This window comes from Cydia pomonella, unplaced genomic scaffold, assembly GCF_033807575.1.
Source record: "Cydia pomonella isolate Wapato2018A unplaced genomic scaffold, ilCydPomo1 PGA_scaffold_173, whole genome shotgun sequence".
Taxonomy (NCBI): domain Eukaryota; kingdom Metazoa; phylum Arthropoda; class Insecta; order Lepidoptera; family Tortricidae; genus Cydia; species Cydia pomonella.
In genome coordinates this window covers 182,468-200,517 of record NW_026907815.1, presented here as the reverse complement: position 1 = coordinate 200,517, position 18,050 = coordinate 182,468, and the positions used below count along the sequence as shown (strand labels likewise).

The 18,050-nt window shown below is 42.5% G+C and overlaps 1 protein-coding gene across 1 annotated transcript in view; it reads left to right on the top strand.

Annotated features, from left to right (window-relative positions):
- Window positions 1-18,050, top strand: part of LOC133533513 (uncharacterized) — a 223,122-nt gene that overhangs the window by 65,168 nt on the left and 139,904 nt on the right. The window contains exons 4-6 of the mRNA XM_061872494.1: window positions 13,310-13,497; window positions 14,549-14,697; window positions 17,122-17,293. Of these exons, the coding sequence (XP_061728478.1) occupies window positions 13,310-13,497; window positions 14,549-14,697; window positions 17,122-17,293 (509 nt within the window). The remainder of the gene's footprint in view (window positions 1-13,309; window positions 13,498-14,548; window positions 14,698-17,121; window positions 17,294-18,050) is intronic.

Genomic DNA, 18,050 nt, shown 5'->3' with positions numbered 1-18,050 from the left:
AGAGCACTGTGGGAAAAGGGAAATATTGTTTCTAACAAAAGTACTTACTTCTAAAATGTACATTGAAGGCAGAGTTAAGATTTTATGTTGAATAAAGTATTTCTTACAGCTTGTCATATTGTCTAAATTAGCAATAATTCTTAGGCACTGTTTTTGCAGCACAAACAGTTTAGTTGTATCAGAACTGTTTCCCCAGAGTACTATACCATATTGTAGCCATGCGTGTGCATATGCATAGTAGGCACACGTGGCTGTTTTTACGTCAGTGTATTTTTTTAAACCCATTGAATTGAGCTTCAATGTCACCAATCTTAGTCGTAACCGTATCTCCGTCTCTGAAGTACCATTCTGGTAGCATTATCAGTACAATGTCAAACAGATTCCTCCTCGATTATCAGCACTTGAAACGTTGATATCCAATTACGATATAAGATGAACACTATCTATCAAGGAATTGAAACTTATGAAACAACACGTAATTATGTCGATATTCGTGTATCATCAAGAAAACAAGAGTAAGATTTTCAGTAAATAAAATTGTAGTCTCGCGTCTCAACACTCAACGTTGTGCACTGCAGCACGCTTCATTAATCCTCGCCTTATACGATGAAGACACTTGCCAAGTTCCAATAAAATATAACTGTAAAACATTTCTATATCTCCGTAATACTTCAGCCCAGTGGCAACGGAGACGGAGCGGCGCTTAGCGAAAGACGAATGGGTCTCGTTCGTCATCCTATGCGGCACGGACGAGCGCATTTATCTTTTAAACCCCGTGATTGCCGGATTAAGACTAATATATTCGATTTGGTTTAAGTTATACGTATATAATCCCAATAGGGGCGAGCGTTATCAGTACCTATTAGTCTCGTATAATTTAAAGACACAGATATTTTATCAGTAACATCGTCTAGCCAACGCCGTCGTTTACGAAACTCTTTCATGCTTCCTTAGTTATGGTATACGAGAGCTTTATTTATATATAATTCTATTTTAAACTCGTTTCAGTGTTCTGCGGCTAACGTCCATTATAAATCGGACGTCGATTTGACACGGGCATCCTCTCCGCATTTCAAATGCCCCCTCAACGTCTGTCATTCGCGAGGTTAGGACGTTCACACATTGTATGCGTTCTCGTACGAATTTTAAGGACAGACATACAAAACGAGGCAAATGAATTATAAACCGAAGGTACAGGGGGTAGCCAATCATAAGATTCCCTTCCTCGATTAAGATGCTGATATCTTTGCCCGAAGATGAATGTAAGTTACCTAGTTTTCTTAATCATTAAACCCCGACACAAAAAGAGGGGTGTATGTTTGACGCCAATGTCTGTCTGTCTATGGCATCGTAGCTCTCCAACGGATGGACCGATTTCGATGCGGGTTTTTTTACTACCAGTCTGACAATACGACCGCACTTGACGAATGCAATATTACATAACTGCCTATTTAATGTAAGTATGAAGTGTGCTTACTCTGTGTGAACGACGTGTAATTGTCGGCGGCCGATTGTAATATTCGCCCGATCGTTATGTTCCTGTATAATGTTTTGACAGTAGGCACATTAAAGCAATAGATAGGTAGGATAGGTTTATTAGGTTGCTTCAGATGCCGAAAGGACAAAGTGTCCGCTCCGTCGACTTAGGGAACGAGACCATGATTTCCACGATATGACCAGGAATTTCATGATCTGGCGTATATGACTATCAGCCGCCAACATAATCATAGGGTACGATTGCACTGGACGGACCAAGTGTAAACGCACTCATACGTTTTGCGACACATAATCGTATCCATTGTGCGACCGGCCTTAGAATTTTCCAGCACCCCAATGTTTAGGTAAACGTACTAGGAACACGCACGGAACAATAGGCCTTGTTATCTGTTTGCTAACGTTTAAAATGCAGTGTCACGTTACCAATTGATTTGTGGCACTGTTATGACAGGCGAGCGTTTGAGTTTGCATTTTTTCTGCCTGTAAATATTTATGATTTGTATTTTAAAGAATTCACGATTATGGTTAGAATAAATTTAGAAGTGGAAAAACTTACTGTCTGGGTGTTACACTTTTTAATCACTTACGGTAGATGTCGCTAGGGCGCCTCCCTGAAAGCCCATATGGTGGAAATATTTGCTGTCCATGAATGGGGTCAAGACAGTAATTTTTCCCGCTTATAAATTTATTCTAAGCTTAATAGCATCTTTCGCATGCGTTTCTTCTTGATACGAAATTATTGAGAATTATTGATTAGTTATGCATTAATACAAGCGTACATACTAACTCTTGTGTATAAATATTTCCACACCCTCCATGTTTTCATTAAATACGTATGCGTTGATGCTAAAATTACCGGGGATAATTAATCAATCGAATGGGCAACCATCCTCCTTTTGTTTGAATTAAATGCAAGTTAAAATTTTGATGCAGAGCGTATTAGGTCATTGACTTTCGTAAGGGTTCTTTAACCGATAATAATGTTATTTTTTCTACTCGTTTACTGTAATGGTTCAATTAAGACTTCGTATACCAAACTATAATTGCGTACTTTTCATATATGGGCTCCCAACTCAAATATAATATTCATTTCGACATGCTGTAGGCAACTATAAAAAATATTTTGACCAATCACGTGCCGCCGCGCTCCCATAGAAAAGACAAACGAGGCCGGGCCGCGGGGCGCGGATTCGCGGGGTCGCGTGGACTAGCGCGTTTGTTTATTTTGTACTACATTGTTGTTTACTGAGATACTAACAATTTTTATTAATTATTTAGGTTTTATAGTAAAAATAAATGATGATTTGATGTTTAAAGAAATGTGCACAGTTGTTTTGGATCTTTCATCTTACGTAATCGTTCGTGTCGGAAAATCCGTTATCAACGCATTTAAAAATTAACAAATCATTTAAAATTCTCAATTTCAATGTCGCGAATTTTCACGCGTCAAGTTTTGCATGTGTTTGACCTGAGTTTCAAACAATGAGAGAGGGTCGAGGATCACGACATTCGTGACATACGAGGTGACTGTTCAATTTACGTGTGATGTGTAGGTAACTAAAGTCAAGGATACGATTCCGGTAGTGTATAGACGCTAAGTTTACTGACTTGGCAGTGACAATGCATATGTCGGCGGCCGATCGTAAGATCAGGCACATCGTAATCGTAATGTTCCTGTGTACCTAATGTTTTGTCGGTAGTCACTAAACCAATTGATAAGTAGGATAGGTTCGTTAGGTTGCTTCAGATACCCGAAAGGCAAAGCGGGCTCCGTCGACTCAGGGAACGAGATAAAGATTTTCACGTTTTACGATATGCCTAGGAATTTCACGATCTGCCTGACCTCATGATCGCCTGCTGACACATACATATCCCGTAGGAGCGCCATACTTGGTGTAACACTTGGCAGGAAAACTTCAACTCTAGGTATCCATCGAGACTGCTTGCTATCTACTTGTCAAAACCAAGACATTAAAAAAACCTTAGAGTGCTCAGTCCATATATCAATTTCTTTGGTTAATAAATAAAAAGTTGTGTATAGGATTAGGAGGTATGGTAAAACGTATTATGAATCAGTTTAAAGCTTCCTTAAATCTTATTGCAAATAAGAAGTGAGCTCCCTACGCTTGCTTATTTCTCTACGGCTTAATTGAATCTTACGGTAAAAATCATCATACGTCATAGTTGATGAAGATCCTGACCGTCACTCTTCACAAAATCTGGCGATGTCATATTCGACCTGAAAAATTTGATATGGAGATCATATGCCCAAAATCAGTGCAGTTCACGTGCATAATCCAATTGGACTTATGTAACTCGGGTCACAAGATATGCTATGTACCTATGTAACATAATATCAAAAACGAAAATGGAATTTCTGAATTTTACTCCTTGAAAATTTAAGTAATATCTCGCCTATAAGATCATTTTCCCGAGAATCCCGCAAAGTGACTAGGCTTTCTTTACCCAATAAAGCCCGCAAAGATATTTCTTCCATATTTCATTAAAACTAGACAGGTTTCCTGTGACCTTTTTTCACATTCAAGTCACCTTTATTTATATCTAGACTCCCAAGTAAATATTTATATCTATCTCCGCGTGAGAATAAGCTAAGATGACGTGTGTGTGTGTTTTTTTACTGAAAGCGTTGACAAAGCGACCTATTGATGTTAGAATTTTGTAAAACATGTATTATTTGTGTGGATTCTCATTCAAACATTTAACAATAGGGTGTAGATCATAGTTCTTTGTCGAGTTTCGGTACTCTACACACTAGTATGTTATGTTGTAAATTTGTTATAATACAAATATGTTATTTGGAGTGAATCGGCGAGAAGTTGGCTCGGGACCTATTCGACCAGAATCCTATTTCGTCGCCTTTTTAAATCGTCCACAATACCATGTCGTCAGCATACAATTCCTAAATCGTCACCTCCCTAACTCGTCCACTTACTATTTTGACTACTTACCGTCCCAGATCATCTACATTCCTATTTGACCAATTTCAATTTCTATTTCTTTATTGTTGGTTATATGTAGGTAATACAGATTTCATAAAATGGTTGTCCATTATAACCTGCCTTTAAGGCGTACTATATTCTTAAACTACATACATGCATTATAAATTAAATTAAATTAAACTAACATTATTAATAACATAATCAAAAAATAATAATATACAATTAATATTGTTTGATATAGTATACAATTAATATAATATACAATTATTTTACATCAAACAATATTAATTACATATCACAAACGAGATTTCCCCATAATTAAATTTAAATGTCAAAATTATCATCAAAAAATTCTTTTATGTCCTAATAACTGTTTCGTACAAGTAATTCCTTTAAATGTCGTTTAAATGAAGGTGATGGTAAACTTTTTATGTCAATCGATAGGTGATTGAATATTCTAGATCCCATCCCATAGCAAAGTGCCAGCTCGTCAACATTATTGTACCATCCATTATCCTGACTGCCTTCTATATAAATCAGACAACATCGTCACTTTTCATTTACTTTTGCATTGTTTCTTTCCAACTGAAACTTTTTGTTGGCCTTTCATTTTCAGTACTGTGGCCAATAATGGAATGTGGACGAGTTAGCACTGTGGTCCATATAGTAATGAGATATAGGAAAGTGGCGATATAGGAATATTGACGAATCAGATCAGTGGACCATATGACAGGAAGCTGACGAAATAGGATTATGGACTAAACGGTCCTGAGCCGAGCCGTTGAAAAGAGTAGATACAGATACAGATACCACTAATCCGCAAACGTCGGACGTTGAGACTACTACAGTGGGTACTGGGTAGCCACCCAATCTGGACGAGTTGCCGAGGATTGTCGAAGGATTCAAGAAAATACAAGATGCAAGAAGTAGTGGACCAAAATAGGCTTAAGATAATGATGAGATGCACCTGCGACGACACGACGAATTTATCAAGAACATAATTGAAGAGAAGAGAAGGAGAGTTGAGGCAAAGAGACGGAGGGGGAGACCAAAGACAACTTACATTGATCAAGTAAAGGAAAAACTCAACGTCGTGTCGTATCGAGCTGTTAAGGAGAAGGCAGAGGACCGATACACATGGAAATCACTCCACCGACAAGAGTCTAACTTTTAAGTATATGATGATGAATGATGAAGTGAGTATCCTTTTAAATCCCCTACAATATATAAGAGTGTCAGTTATTGTATTTGTCGTTATAGCTTCAGAATAAATTACAAAATCTCTTGCGACAACTTTGTAAGAAAGATTGAAAATATCAAGTAGCTTTTTCCAAGATACATCGATCATTTTAATGTTGTGTTTTTGTTATACTCCATTAGCATCCAGCTGCGATCGCTCGTCGCTTATTGCCATGCGCATAATCGCTCAGGAGAGTAGAAATATATGTCTCACCTTCAGAATAAGAACTTCTGAGCAAAATTTTATTCTGTGAGTTTTTTTAGTATTAGAAAAAAAAGGTAAACAATCTTGTCGTGTCTTTTTATAGGAAATTCTAGAAAAACGCGTTTTAAAAATTAGTTTCATTAATAATAATTGGGCTATAGTCCCCACGCTAGCCCAATGCGGATTAGGGACTTCACATACACCTTTGAATTTCTTCGCAGATGTATGCAGGTTTCCTCACGATGTTTTCCTTCACCGAAAAGCTAGTGGTAATTATGAAATGATATTTCGTACATAAGTTCCGAAAAACTCATAGGTACGAGCCAGGATTTGAACCTGCGACCTCCGGATTTAAAGTCGGACGTCATATCCACTCGGCCACCACAGCTTCAGTTTCATTACAAAAATATATTTATTAAATGATGTAAATAATCGTATATGATTTATAATTGTTACATATTTACCGCGACATATATTTCATACGTGTTATTTTTATAAAAATACACATCAATATTGCTTACCTTCTTTCTAATGCTTCTTTATAAAAACGAACTACTTTGTCATTAAGTTAGTCTTAAAGATTTATTTAAAACAGATTATATAGCCTCTGTGACTCTTATTCTACTCAAACAAATCTGACAAACCATAATTGTTTATTGGCCTGAGAGCATAGCGTAGGTTTGCTTAGAGCATTTAACCAACCTGAGTCGCCTTTAAGGGCTTACCCCTCTGTCACCAATGGTGGTCGGTTACGTACAAATAGCCATACATTTGACGTGCCCCTCCCCGCGAAAATCGGCAGACTGTTTTGTACAGAAAATTACAGACAACGCGTCTCCGATTAATTAAATGCTCCAAGTAGGTGTGGCAAAAACGATTTCCATTCAAGTATCACAGAAGACGGTTGCAATCACTTGCCTCGCAACTGCAAACCGGCATACGTAGGTATATACTCTATCAGATTCAACATAAACGTTAAAGCCAAAGTCCCACTGAGGGCCACCGCGAAACATTTTACACGTTTCAGTTCGTCTAGCGCTTGAATATGCAAGAATTAGGAAGGCAGATAACGAAATTTCGATTTTCATGGTAGACCCTCTGATTCTATTGCGCTAGGCAATGAGAACGCGCTGCTAGGTCAGTTTTGCGCGTCACTCGCGCGCAGATCGGGGGCACCGGGTCAGATGTTATAACAGCGCACGGCCTCGACCGGCGAAAGTGGTTAGTAGACGAACAGCTGACTGCGTAGCTGTCACACCCACCAGCTACTGTTGCTTCTACAAATTTAAAGCTTTCACGGCTGACTGAGAAGGGAAAGGTCTTTATTGGGTATGCCCGCACTCTGCACTAAAGCGTTACCAGTGGTAGCTATTTTGCTTAACTGTTGGGGCGTTAGGCTCAGTAACTGCTCTGCTCCTAGTAGTCGAGAATGCGTCACGTCACCGTACAAAGAGACAACCGTGAATCCGGCCCATTTTTTAGAGTGATCGTCTATACAAAAAGAGAAAACGTTTTTCCACTTCTAAATATTTTCCATTCTCCGTGATTTTTAGTATGTTATTGCCACGATGAAAAACTAGGTTTAAAGGATTTCCTTTTTTTGAAAATTTGCAATGCAAAAAAAAAAAGCGATACCTACATATATAATCCTAGAATATATTATGCTGAAGCGATCGACATCAAAATCAAAGTGATTTGTTAAGATTTAGTGGATAACATTTTCTCCCGAAATGGAAAATCATCGAAAAATTACCGTTATTGTGTTAGATTCAAAAAGCTATTCTTTCCTCTTAATGTTCTGTAGCTCAAACGGCATGAAGGATTATGATGTGTGACGCGATATCTATTGATCCTATAAAAAGTAGGTTGTAAAACCCCAAAATAACTAATGAGAATAAAATTTCACAGGGGTTATAAAGATCTCGCAAGTTTAGTAGAACTTGACCTAAGTAATTTAACAATTGTGTGAATAATTCTCGCAAGACGGCTTTGACCCACTTCTCGTTATCAGTTCGGCGGTGCATGCTCGTGTAAATTTGGTAACGCAATTAAAACTGACAGAACTGACTGGAGAATAAATATAAGCTTTTGAAAGAGCACATGTTCGATCACTGCTTACTGCAGTTTTGCGATTGCTATGAAAAATGTGAGTACCTACTATTCAGAGTGATAAAACATCTGAAGTAGGTAGGTAGCATCATAGCATGACATGATGGACCACCATTCAAGTCGCAAGTCGCGCGAGGCAGCATTCTCATATGCGTGAGGCTCCGTGGACGAAAGCCCTGCGCACGCTCAATCAAGTTGCTACCCGGCTTGATGTATTCCATTGTTCTGAGAATGAATTCATTAAAGTCACTTTGTTTTTAATATGTTATAGTTCTTAGAATTAATTAAATTTATGCACCTAGGCTAACATTTGCTACACTATCGCATTGGGCAACTGTCATGATAGCTGTAACGTTATTGTAAAAAAAAAAATCAAGATTAGTACCGAGCATTAGAATAAGGAAGGTAGATCTCGTGTAGACTTGACGCGGCTACTGACAGTAAGGCCCTCAGCACACGGAGCGTAAGCGTAAGTGTCGCGTAAGCGTATCGTAAAAACGTTACGAGTACGAGACGCGTAGAGTTCTGGGCACCAAGCGTCGGGTAAGCGTAATCGTTTTATAAGTTTCTCATTACGTTAAAATCATGTACTCACTGGCGTCAGATGTTTTCGGCGGATGTATCTTTGATCTTACTTTTTCGTCAGATGAAGATTTTTTTTTGTTTGATTACATGTATCAATGAGGATGTTAAGACCTACGTCCCATAGTAGCAACATCGCCATTATAAAAGCGTTTAGCACTAAGTAACAATAAAAATATGTTTTTTTTTTTATAATTGGCATTTAGTTTGAAACAAGGCGATTTCAGGAAAAATTATAGGACATTCTAGTCTTTAAATGTGATCAGGAATACATTATTAAAATCTTCGGTTTCTTCGTGAAACACCGTGTATAAATCGCTATCTTACATTTCGCTATTTGATCAAATTACTAAAGTTATCGTTGACATAGTTATCTTCCGCCGTGGAAGGGATCCAATAAATAGATTCGTTTAGGGAATATCCAATTACATCTCGAAAGTCTATCAACTGGATAAGATTAACTCGTGTAGTGGAGGTCGACTCTAAGAAGTTCGATGAAAGCTTTATTGCTCGTAAACTTATTTTCCGTAAACAATAAACAATGTCTAGACTATGCTGAAAATAATATTCATTAGTGGAATGTCTATACGGCGATGTTAAAGAAATCCCTGCCTGGAGCAATATTATATTATAGCTTCGTTGGATAATCTTTGCTTATATTTCCACCAAATATTTCTAACATCAGAAATTCGTTACGCCTACAATATACTCGTACGCTTCAGGCTTATATGTTATTCAGAAGAAATTCTTTGACTTTTACTTGGTTATACCTATTCTAACGCACAATTGAAATGTATGAAATCCAGTTCAAAACTTTTGACTGATCCTATTTCTACCTCTCGAATCGATTTAATCAATTTCGAGCGTCTTGGGTTAGAAATACTGTCAAATTAATAAATCTTATGACACGAGGTTTCAGAGCCCTGTTACATACACACCCCTTTACAACTCTAAACTCTTTGATGTTATTAATAGCGCCGACACACGCTGGCCCAGCTTTCCTGTCCTTTCTATCCACGCACTTCTTATTTCTGTTCAAATTCAGGCGAACCAGTTAAGTGTAAGCTTTAGCTTCGAAACAATCAAACCTAATCGGAGATCACTCTTAAATTGGTTCTGCGAAGTCAAAAGCTCGCGTGTGTTAGTGTGTGATTAAAATAGACATTCAGGTTCATACTTGCTAATAAGAAATGTGCGTTAACGAAACTTTCGATACGTTACGCCTTTCTAATTCTAGTGCGTTCCAGTGTTAATATTTAGCAACAGCCGTTTTATATGGATATCGGAAACGCTTTGATGGATCAGCTAAACAGGACGGGAGACGTGATTTAAGTGGGGCTAATGCACCGACAATGCTCTCTAGAGATAGATTCAGATTAAATTATCGGGCATGCACTGGTTCACCGTTTGATATGAGCTCCAAGATTTTCGCTAAGGTCTAATGTATGGGCTAAAACAACTTATTACAGTTATTACCAACAGGCAGCGTGTACGCTTGCGTGGTACGGTTGCATGCCAACCTTTCAACTGAGTATGTTTACAGTCTTACATGACGACTTGGCTGTGACTTTCCTGGTAAAAACATTGAAATTTGAAAAGACGGTGAATATGTCTAAGTCCTAAGACTGAGCATAATCGGACGCCGGCTGCCGTTATATTAAGACAGATCACCCCAATATCTAGCAGAGTTCTCAGTTATGCACAACTTGGAGTAAAGCAATACTAGCGTCAGTTGTTAAACAGAAGCCCAGAGGCCCTGAGACAGTGAATACATCTAAGACATTAATTTACATGCGCATAATCGAACGAACGCCGGCTGGCATTACATCACGACTGGTCCTGCGAATCCAACTCCGATCATCCCTATATATAGTAGTATTCGCAGTTTTTGATTTCGTCGTCTTTATTAACTGATAAATACTATCTTGGTATTTTCGCAAAAGTGAAGCACACTTGCCAATGTTAAGTTGCCAAAAGAGCTCCTAATGACACCAACCCGCTGGGTGGACATTGTAACGAAGGCCTGCCAGGGATCTACGCAGGCGCCTGTTATTAGGAAATCGTGCAGAATGGAGAGCCTTGGTGCACAAAATAACGATCTCATGTGGTCGCGACCCTCAATCATGAGGAAACGAGGGAGAAGAATTGACACCGTACGCTGTAAACTGAAATAATAAAGTGACCAAGGCCTCTAGTGCCCGAGGCTGGAATCGAACCAGCGTCCTCCGCATTCGCGCATGTCTAAACCGCTCGGCCACTTGGGTCACTTCTGTTAGTGCCAATTTATACCACCCTATGCGCTGCGATCGCTTAATTTACCTCCAGCATGCACTTCGCACGGTGCCAATATGAAAATCCTTAAGGGCTTATCGCGCCCTCAGATTTGACACACGTTTATTAATAACGCTATTAAGTAGCCAAGTGGCTCCCAATAATAATAATAAATAAATAATAAATATTATACGACATTATTACACAAATTGACTAAGTCCCACAGTAAGCTCAATAAGGCTTGTGTTGAGGGTACTTAGACAACGATATATATAATATATAAATATTTATAAATACTTAAATACATAGAAAACACCAATGACTCAGGAACAAATATCCATGCTCATCACACGAATAAATGCCCTTACCAGGATTTGAACCCGGGACCATCAGCTTCGTAGGCAGGGTCACTACCCACTAGGCCAAACCGGTCGTCAATCCCAATAAAAACTATAATGAGGATCGAGGTCAATCCACGCCAGATTACATGCAGTAATTGATCATTGTATCAATAACCCACTGTATCCTAACCGGTTGTTCGGCATCTGGGTCGCCTTACATCACTTTAACCCGGTGAACTCGAGAGCCGGCGTTGCCTCCGCAAGAATTAAATGAGACACGAGCTAGACTGTGGCGGGGTTTTTCGAAACGTAGGCTGTACTGAGAACCTCCCGCGCTGAAATTTCGTTATCTGCATCTCTATCACTTTTGCATATTCGAACGACAGAGAGGCAGAAAACGAAATAACGATTTTCGTGTTTCCCGGTAGACCTTCTGGTTCGCGGAGATAAGCGCTATCGCTGATATTTGTTCGTAACTTTATATCATTAGGACATGACTTGTAGCGCCATAGATAAAATGTAACTTTCCATGTGCAATATTACGCGAAACTCTGCGTAGGGGCACCACTATCACAATCCATCACATCCGAAACAAGAAAATCGAAATTTCGTTATCTAACCTCTCTATCACTTTTGCATATTCGAGCATGAAGAGGCAGATAACTCAATTACCATTTTTGTGTTTCCCGGTAGGCCCTTTGTAAACAAACCGCTTTGATGCATCAATGTCATATTTTATTATCTGTGAAAACTTGTCCAAAACAGTTTAAGTTTCCTTTATGGTTTCCCTATTTACCTACTAGTTTTCTGATGACGGATGAAAACAATTGATTCGAAATCTCTTTGAATTTCGGCATGCGAATATAATTTGGGTGACAGTGACGAAGCCTCAATGAATTTGGGCTCTAATGACTAGTTTGTTATTGTTAGAGAAATTAAAAATCAACGAAAACAAATTGTTAGAAACTTTTTGTCTATTGTCTACACGAGATACCTACGCGTATGACCTATCACCCGTCTAGCGTCTCAATCTAGTTACCTAGCTTAGGCGTTGGCAACAGATCTCGCAATCGCGATGGTTGGTAGACAAAACCGAACGTGTTCATTTCATTTCTTATGATACCCGACTATTGAATTGAATAGGTATACGAAACATTCTAAACGTTATTCTCGAACAATCCAGCAATCCTCAAATTCTCGATCTATAAATAACTTCACGCTTCACTTCATTTTCGAAATGCCCAGCGGGTTACCAGTGTCAGCATCTTTGACCACGACCTTGTATACCAACAGCCAGTGAGAGTTTACCGATGATTGAAGAATTGTATTGCGGTTGGTTACCTGAGAATCCTAAAAGATAGCCTGTAGTGATTACCCCGCCGATAACATAATAGTATATTGTGCAACGAGGGGGGTAAGTGAAATATCGGACACGAGTTTGCAATATTCTTACCCCCGGAGTTACACACAATGTTTTTCATCACACTTGTGAAGAAAAAACTACATTTTAAGCGAAATAATTCTTATTTACGGTGACATTTCAAATATTCGTCCGCCATATTATAGTCATTGTTTGAAGGTTACACTCAGCCACGGTTGAAAATTGTGCAAAAATATTTGGAACGGCTATTCAATTAATTAAATTACATATTTTTTTACATAAACTGAAATATTATATTAGAAACGACAGTATTTTAAAAGAAAACCTATACATAGTTCCCATGGGTTCATATGAATTAGTGATTTGGGACTATATAGGCCTTTGTCCTTTAGTACACCTGCATGAAATAAGATCTTTTTCGAGCAAGTGTGATGAAAAAAAAGAAACACTAAGCGAACGTAGTCGCTTCCTTTATTTTACCTCGTTTGCATCCTTAGCTATGTACAGTCATGTCTGAAAATATCTATACGAAAAATGTGCCAAAAATATGTATACACTACCTTAATATATGGGCAATAAAGTCGTGTATACATATTTTTGGCACTTTTTTCGTATCGATATTTTCAGACGTGACCGTACTTCAGAGCCCATGGTCTTTTCTTTAATGATGTTAACTTTGCTCGTATGATGGTACAATCTTTCAACCGAACTATCTCTATTCCAGGTGCGGACATGTCCTTCCAGGGCGAGTACGCGGCGTCCGTGCTAGGGCTGGGCGGGGACGCAGCTCGCGAAGAACCGGCGGCGTCCCCGCGACCCGCGTCTCGGGCGCTCTACCCTCCCGATGCTCCCGCGCCTCCGCCCGTACCCGCGCATCGCCCGGACAACGCGGACCCCAAGTTTAACAACAACGTGAGTACCGACCGAGTCACGCTCGAGTACAGCACGGCTCCCTTGGCACTACATACATGCGGCCCGCATCGCAAGCGATGTACGGTCATGGTATTAAATTTCGGCAGGACAAAGTGCCAAAAATATGTATGCACGCCCTTGTTGCTCATATATTAAGTGTGTACATATATTTGGCGCGTTGTCCGAATCGATATTTAATAACTTGACTGTACTTAGAGAGTCGAAGACGTGCTGCCGTGTTCAGTTCAAAGTTTTCAGACCGAGCGTCGTCAGATCGTATTACCGGAAGGTGAAGTGTTCGAAATGACCTATTACTCTCGATTATTATTTTGAAATAAAGTTATCGTCGCTTTATTGTAAATATCTCGCCAGCTTAGCAACTTCTAGCACTGACTATAAAATGTTTATAACACATTAGATGTCACAGAACGTTGTAGTGTTCAAAGAGGGCAATAATCGAATAGCGTTACCATTACGACTATAATAATTCCTTAGCCACTCAAATCCGGTACCAGACTGATTCTGAAACAGATTTACGACTCTCCGCTCGTATAAATCAGCCGTACTGCTCGTATATTATGTATAGTCCGGAACACATTGTTGGAGTCGTAATATACGATGTCGCTTGACGACTGCCCTGTCAAAACGGTGCCTACATTCGAGAACATTGAGCTGCAGACATTTAAAACCCTTCAGCTTTTTTTATAGTTCCAATTTTGATGTTTATTGTGAAACATTCATAAGCTGCCTCGAAAATTCGTGATGGTTTTGGGATTGGAATGCTACATTCCAAGGTTGTACACCCCGACTAAGACTCAGCGTCGACGACGAGTAGATGCATAGTTGCGTATTCGTAATGAGATACAGTGGGCCTAACCAAAGGGAACTGATCAAGTCAAATGGCGTCCTAAAAGTCAAATTGCCGATTAAATTGGCAAAGTCATCTTAAAAGTATTGATTTCCTCTTTGAATTGGATCGCTATAGCCACTATAACTCCACTTCCAAACGTTTCTGTTTGAAAACAAGTGATAATTAGTGTGTATGTTCCAGCAACGGTTTCCCGCCAACAACGCGACGACGAACGGCACGACGGAGGAGGAGGGCGTGCTGGACCTGCGCGCGCGCGACCCGTCCGTCATCTCCGTCGGCTCGCAGCACTCCGGCGCCTCCGAGACCGCGGGCTACCTCGACGCCGTGCGGTGAGTGTGGCACTGCATACATACAGGGGGAGGACACAGCCGACCCGTCCGTCATCTCCGTCGGCTCGCAGCACTCCGGCGCCTCCGAGACCGCGGGCTACCTCGACGCCGTGCGGTGAGTGTGGCACTGCATACATACAGGGGGAGGACACAGCCGACCCGTCCGTCATCTCCGTCGGCTCGCAGCACTCCGGCGCCTCCGAGACCGCGGGCTACCTCGACGCCGTGCGGTGAGTGTGGCACTGCATACATACAGGGGGAGGACACAGCCGACCCGTCCGTCATCTCCGTCGGCTCGCAGCACTCCGGCGCCTCCGAGACCGCGGGCTACCTCGACGCCGTGCGGTGAGTGTGGCACTGCATACATACAGGGGGAGGACACAGCCGACCCGTCCGTCATCTCCGTCGGCTCGCAGCACTCCGGCGCCTCCGAGACCGCGGGCTACCTCGACGCCGTGCGGTGAGTGTGGCACTGCATACATACAGGGGGAGGACACAGCCGACCCGTCCGTCATCTCCGTCGGCTCGCAGCACTCCGGCGCCTCCGAGACCGCGGGCTACCTCGACGCCGTGCGGTGAGTGTGGCACTGCATACATACAGGGGGAGGACACAGCCGACCCGTCCGTCATCTCCGTCGGCTCGCAGCACTCCGGCGCCTCCGAGACCGCGGGCTACCTCGACGCCGTGCGGTGAGTGTGGCACTGCATACATACAGGGGGAGGACACAGCCGACCCGTCCGTCATCTCCGTCGGCTCGCAGCACTCCGGCGCCTCCGAGACCGCGGGCTACCTCGACGCCGTGCGGTGAGTGTGGCACTGCATACATACAGGGGGAGGACACAGCCGACCCGTCCGTCATCTCCGTCGGCTCGCAGCACTCCGGCGCCTCCGAGACCGCGGGCTACCTCGACGCCGTGCGGTGAGTGTGGCACTGCATACATACAGGGGGAGGACACAGCCGACCCGTCCGTCATCTCCGTCGGCTCGCAGCACTCCGGCGCCTCCGAGACCGCGGGCTACCTCGACGCCGTGCGGTGAGTGTGGCACTGCATACATACAGGGGGAGGACACAGCCGACCCGTCCGTCATCTCCGTCGGCTCGCAGCACTCCGGCGCCTCCGAGACCGCGGGCTACCTCGACGCCGTGCGGTGAGTGTGGCACTGCATACATACAGGGGGAGGACACAGCCGACCCGTCCGTCATCTCCGTCGGCTCGCAGCACTCCGGCGCCTCCGAGACCGCGGGCTACCTCGACGCCGTGCGGTGAGTGTGGCACTGCATACATACAGGGGGAGGACACAGCCGACCCGTCCGTCATCTCCGTCGGCTCGCAGCACTCCGGCGCCTCCGAGACCGCGGGCTACCTCGACGCCGTGCGGTGAGTGTGGCACTGCATACATACAGGGGGAGGACACAGCCGACCCGTCCGTCATCTCCGTCGGCTCGCAGCACTCCGGCGCCTCCGAGACCGCGGGCTACCTCGACGCCGTGCGGTGAGTGTGGCACTGCATACATACAGGGGGAGGACACAGCCGACCCGTCCGTCATCTCCGTCGGCTCGCAGCACTCCGGCGCCTCCGAGACCGCGGGCTACCTCGACGCCGTGCGGTGAGTGTGGCACTGCATACATACAGGGGGAGGACACAGCCGACCCGTCCGTCATCTCCGTCGGCTCGCAGCACTCCGGCGCCTCCGAGACCGCGGGCTACCTCGACGCCGTGCGGTGAGTGTGGCACTGCATACATACAGGGGGAGGACACAGCCGACAAATTAGGCATCTTAATACCTTACCTACCGGTTTAACTACCAATCAAAAGCTAAACGGAACGGAACGTATATCTACACTGTCGATTCCTTTAGGATGGTATTCCACCTGTCCAATTTCTTGGTGTGTGTATTTGCATCTCACATTTTGCTTAATGATGTAATTATGAAAGAATACACCACGACGCGCCCTTCAAAATATGACATACGATGATACAGAGAACTTACTAATAGTCGTAAAATGATTACTTACTGTACTTTGATATAGAATACTTATATAAGTTATTTTGTTAAGGTGATAAGATTTTTATTGTGTTATCCTAAATCCTAAGTCTTTAAGTGCTGCCACTGTACTATACTTTTTTCAATAAATTATTTGTATTGTATTTGTAATCAGAAAGTAAGACGCCAATGCATATCGGACAAAGAAATTGGACGGGTGGAGTACCATCCTTAGCCATTTCCAAAGATATCGCGCGATTCGAGCGAGACATGTACATTCAATTCAACCATTTTGATTCCTAGGCGACCATAAAACCATTGGACTTCGTTCTCCAGTCACAAGACATTTTAGATATCTCTCTATAACCTGTTCGTATCTACACGTTAACATTTCTACACCGAAATCGTCTGTTCACGTTATTGTACCGTGTTCCAGATCGACCGTTTCCGTGTACTCGGGCAACTCCAACTCCAGCTCCGACCGCGACATCCTCGACCTGTCGATGCCGGACAAGAACTCCATAACGGAGGTGTGCTACGTGTGCGGCGACGAGTACAAGCGCGGGACGCTCTGTAATCTACACACTAAGGAGCCGAAAGACAAAAACGTAAGTCACTTTACAACCGCCCAATAAGGAGAATAGGGTACATTAACCCTGTGTCTACAAGTTTGTCACTGACATAGACTATGCGCCACTTGCACCTTCCTACTAACCAGGGGTTAACCATGGTTACCAGTACAATTTGACACTGGGTTAACGGGTAATTTCATACAATGACCCTGTTTGAATGTCGGACTAAAACTCAGGAGGTGTGCTACGTAAACGTACGGCGACGAAAAGGTATACCTAAGCGCGGACACTGAAATCTTCATATTAAGGATTCGAAGAACAAATACGTAAGTAACTGTCGCAGAGGAAGGACAAAAAAGTGTGGCCACAGATCGAGTAACTTCTGTTGTTATTGTTAAGTCCCACTCAGAAAATATTCAGTCACACCCACACACCTTGAAAAACAGTTGGTAGATGCGTAGTTCGTCTGGGCGTCCCAGATACCGCTGGAGTGACGAAGCCCTGAAAGACCTCGGAAAATCCAACTAGCGTGAAGTGGCGCAGGACAGCGTAGAGTGGCGCTCTCTTGTGTCAGAGGCCAAGATCCTGTTTGGGTCACTGACCCAGTGAAGTAAGTAAGTAAGATGCATATTTCTCTGGCCCTAGTGAAAAAGAGTAAATATCAGAAAGTAGCGCTATCTTACCGGGCACTACCTAAAGGTTATGGCGCTATCGCTCGAAACGATCTCGCTATACCTTAGGCATTTGATCTATTAGATGGCTTCGCTTTTTGATATTTAACAAATTGAACACA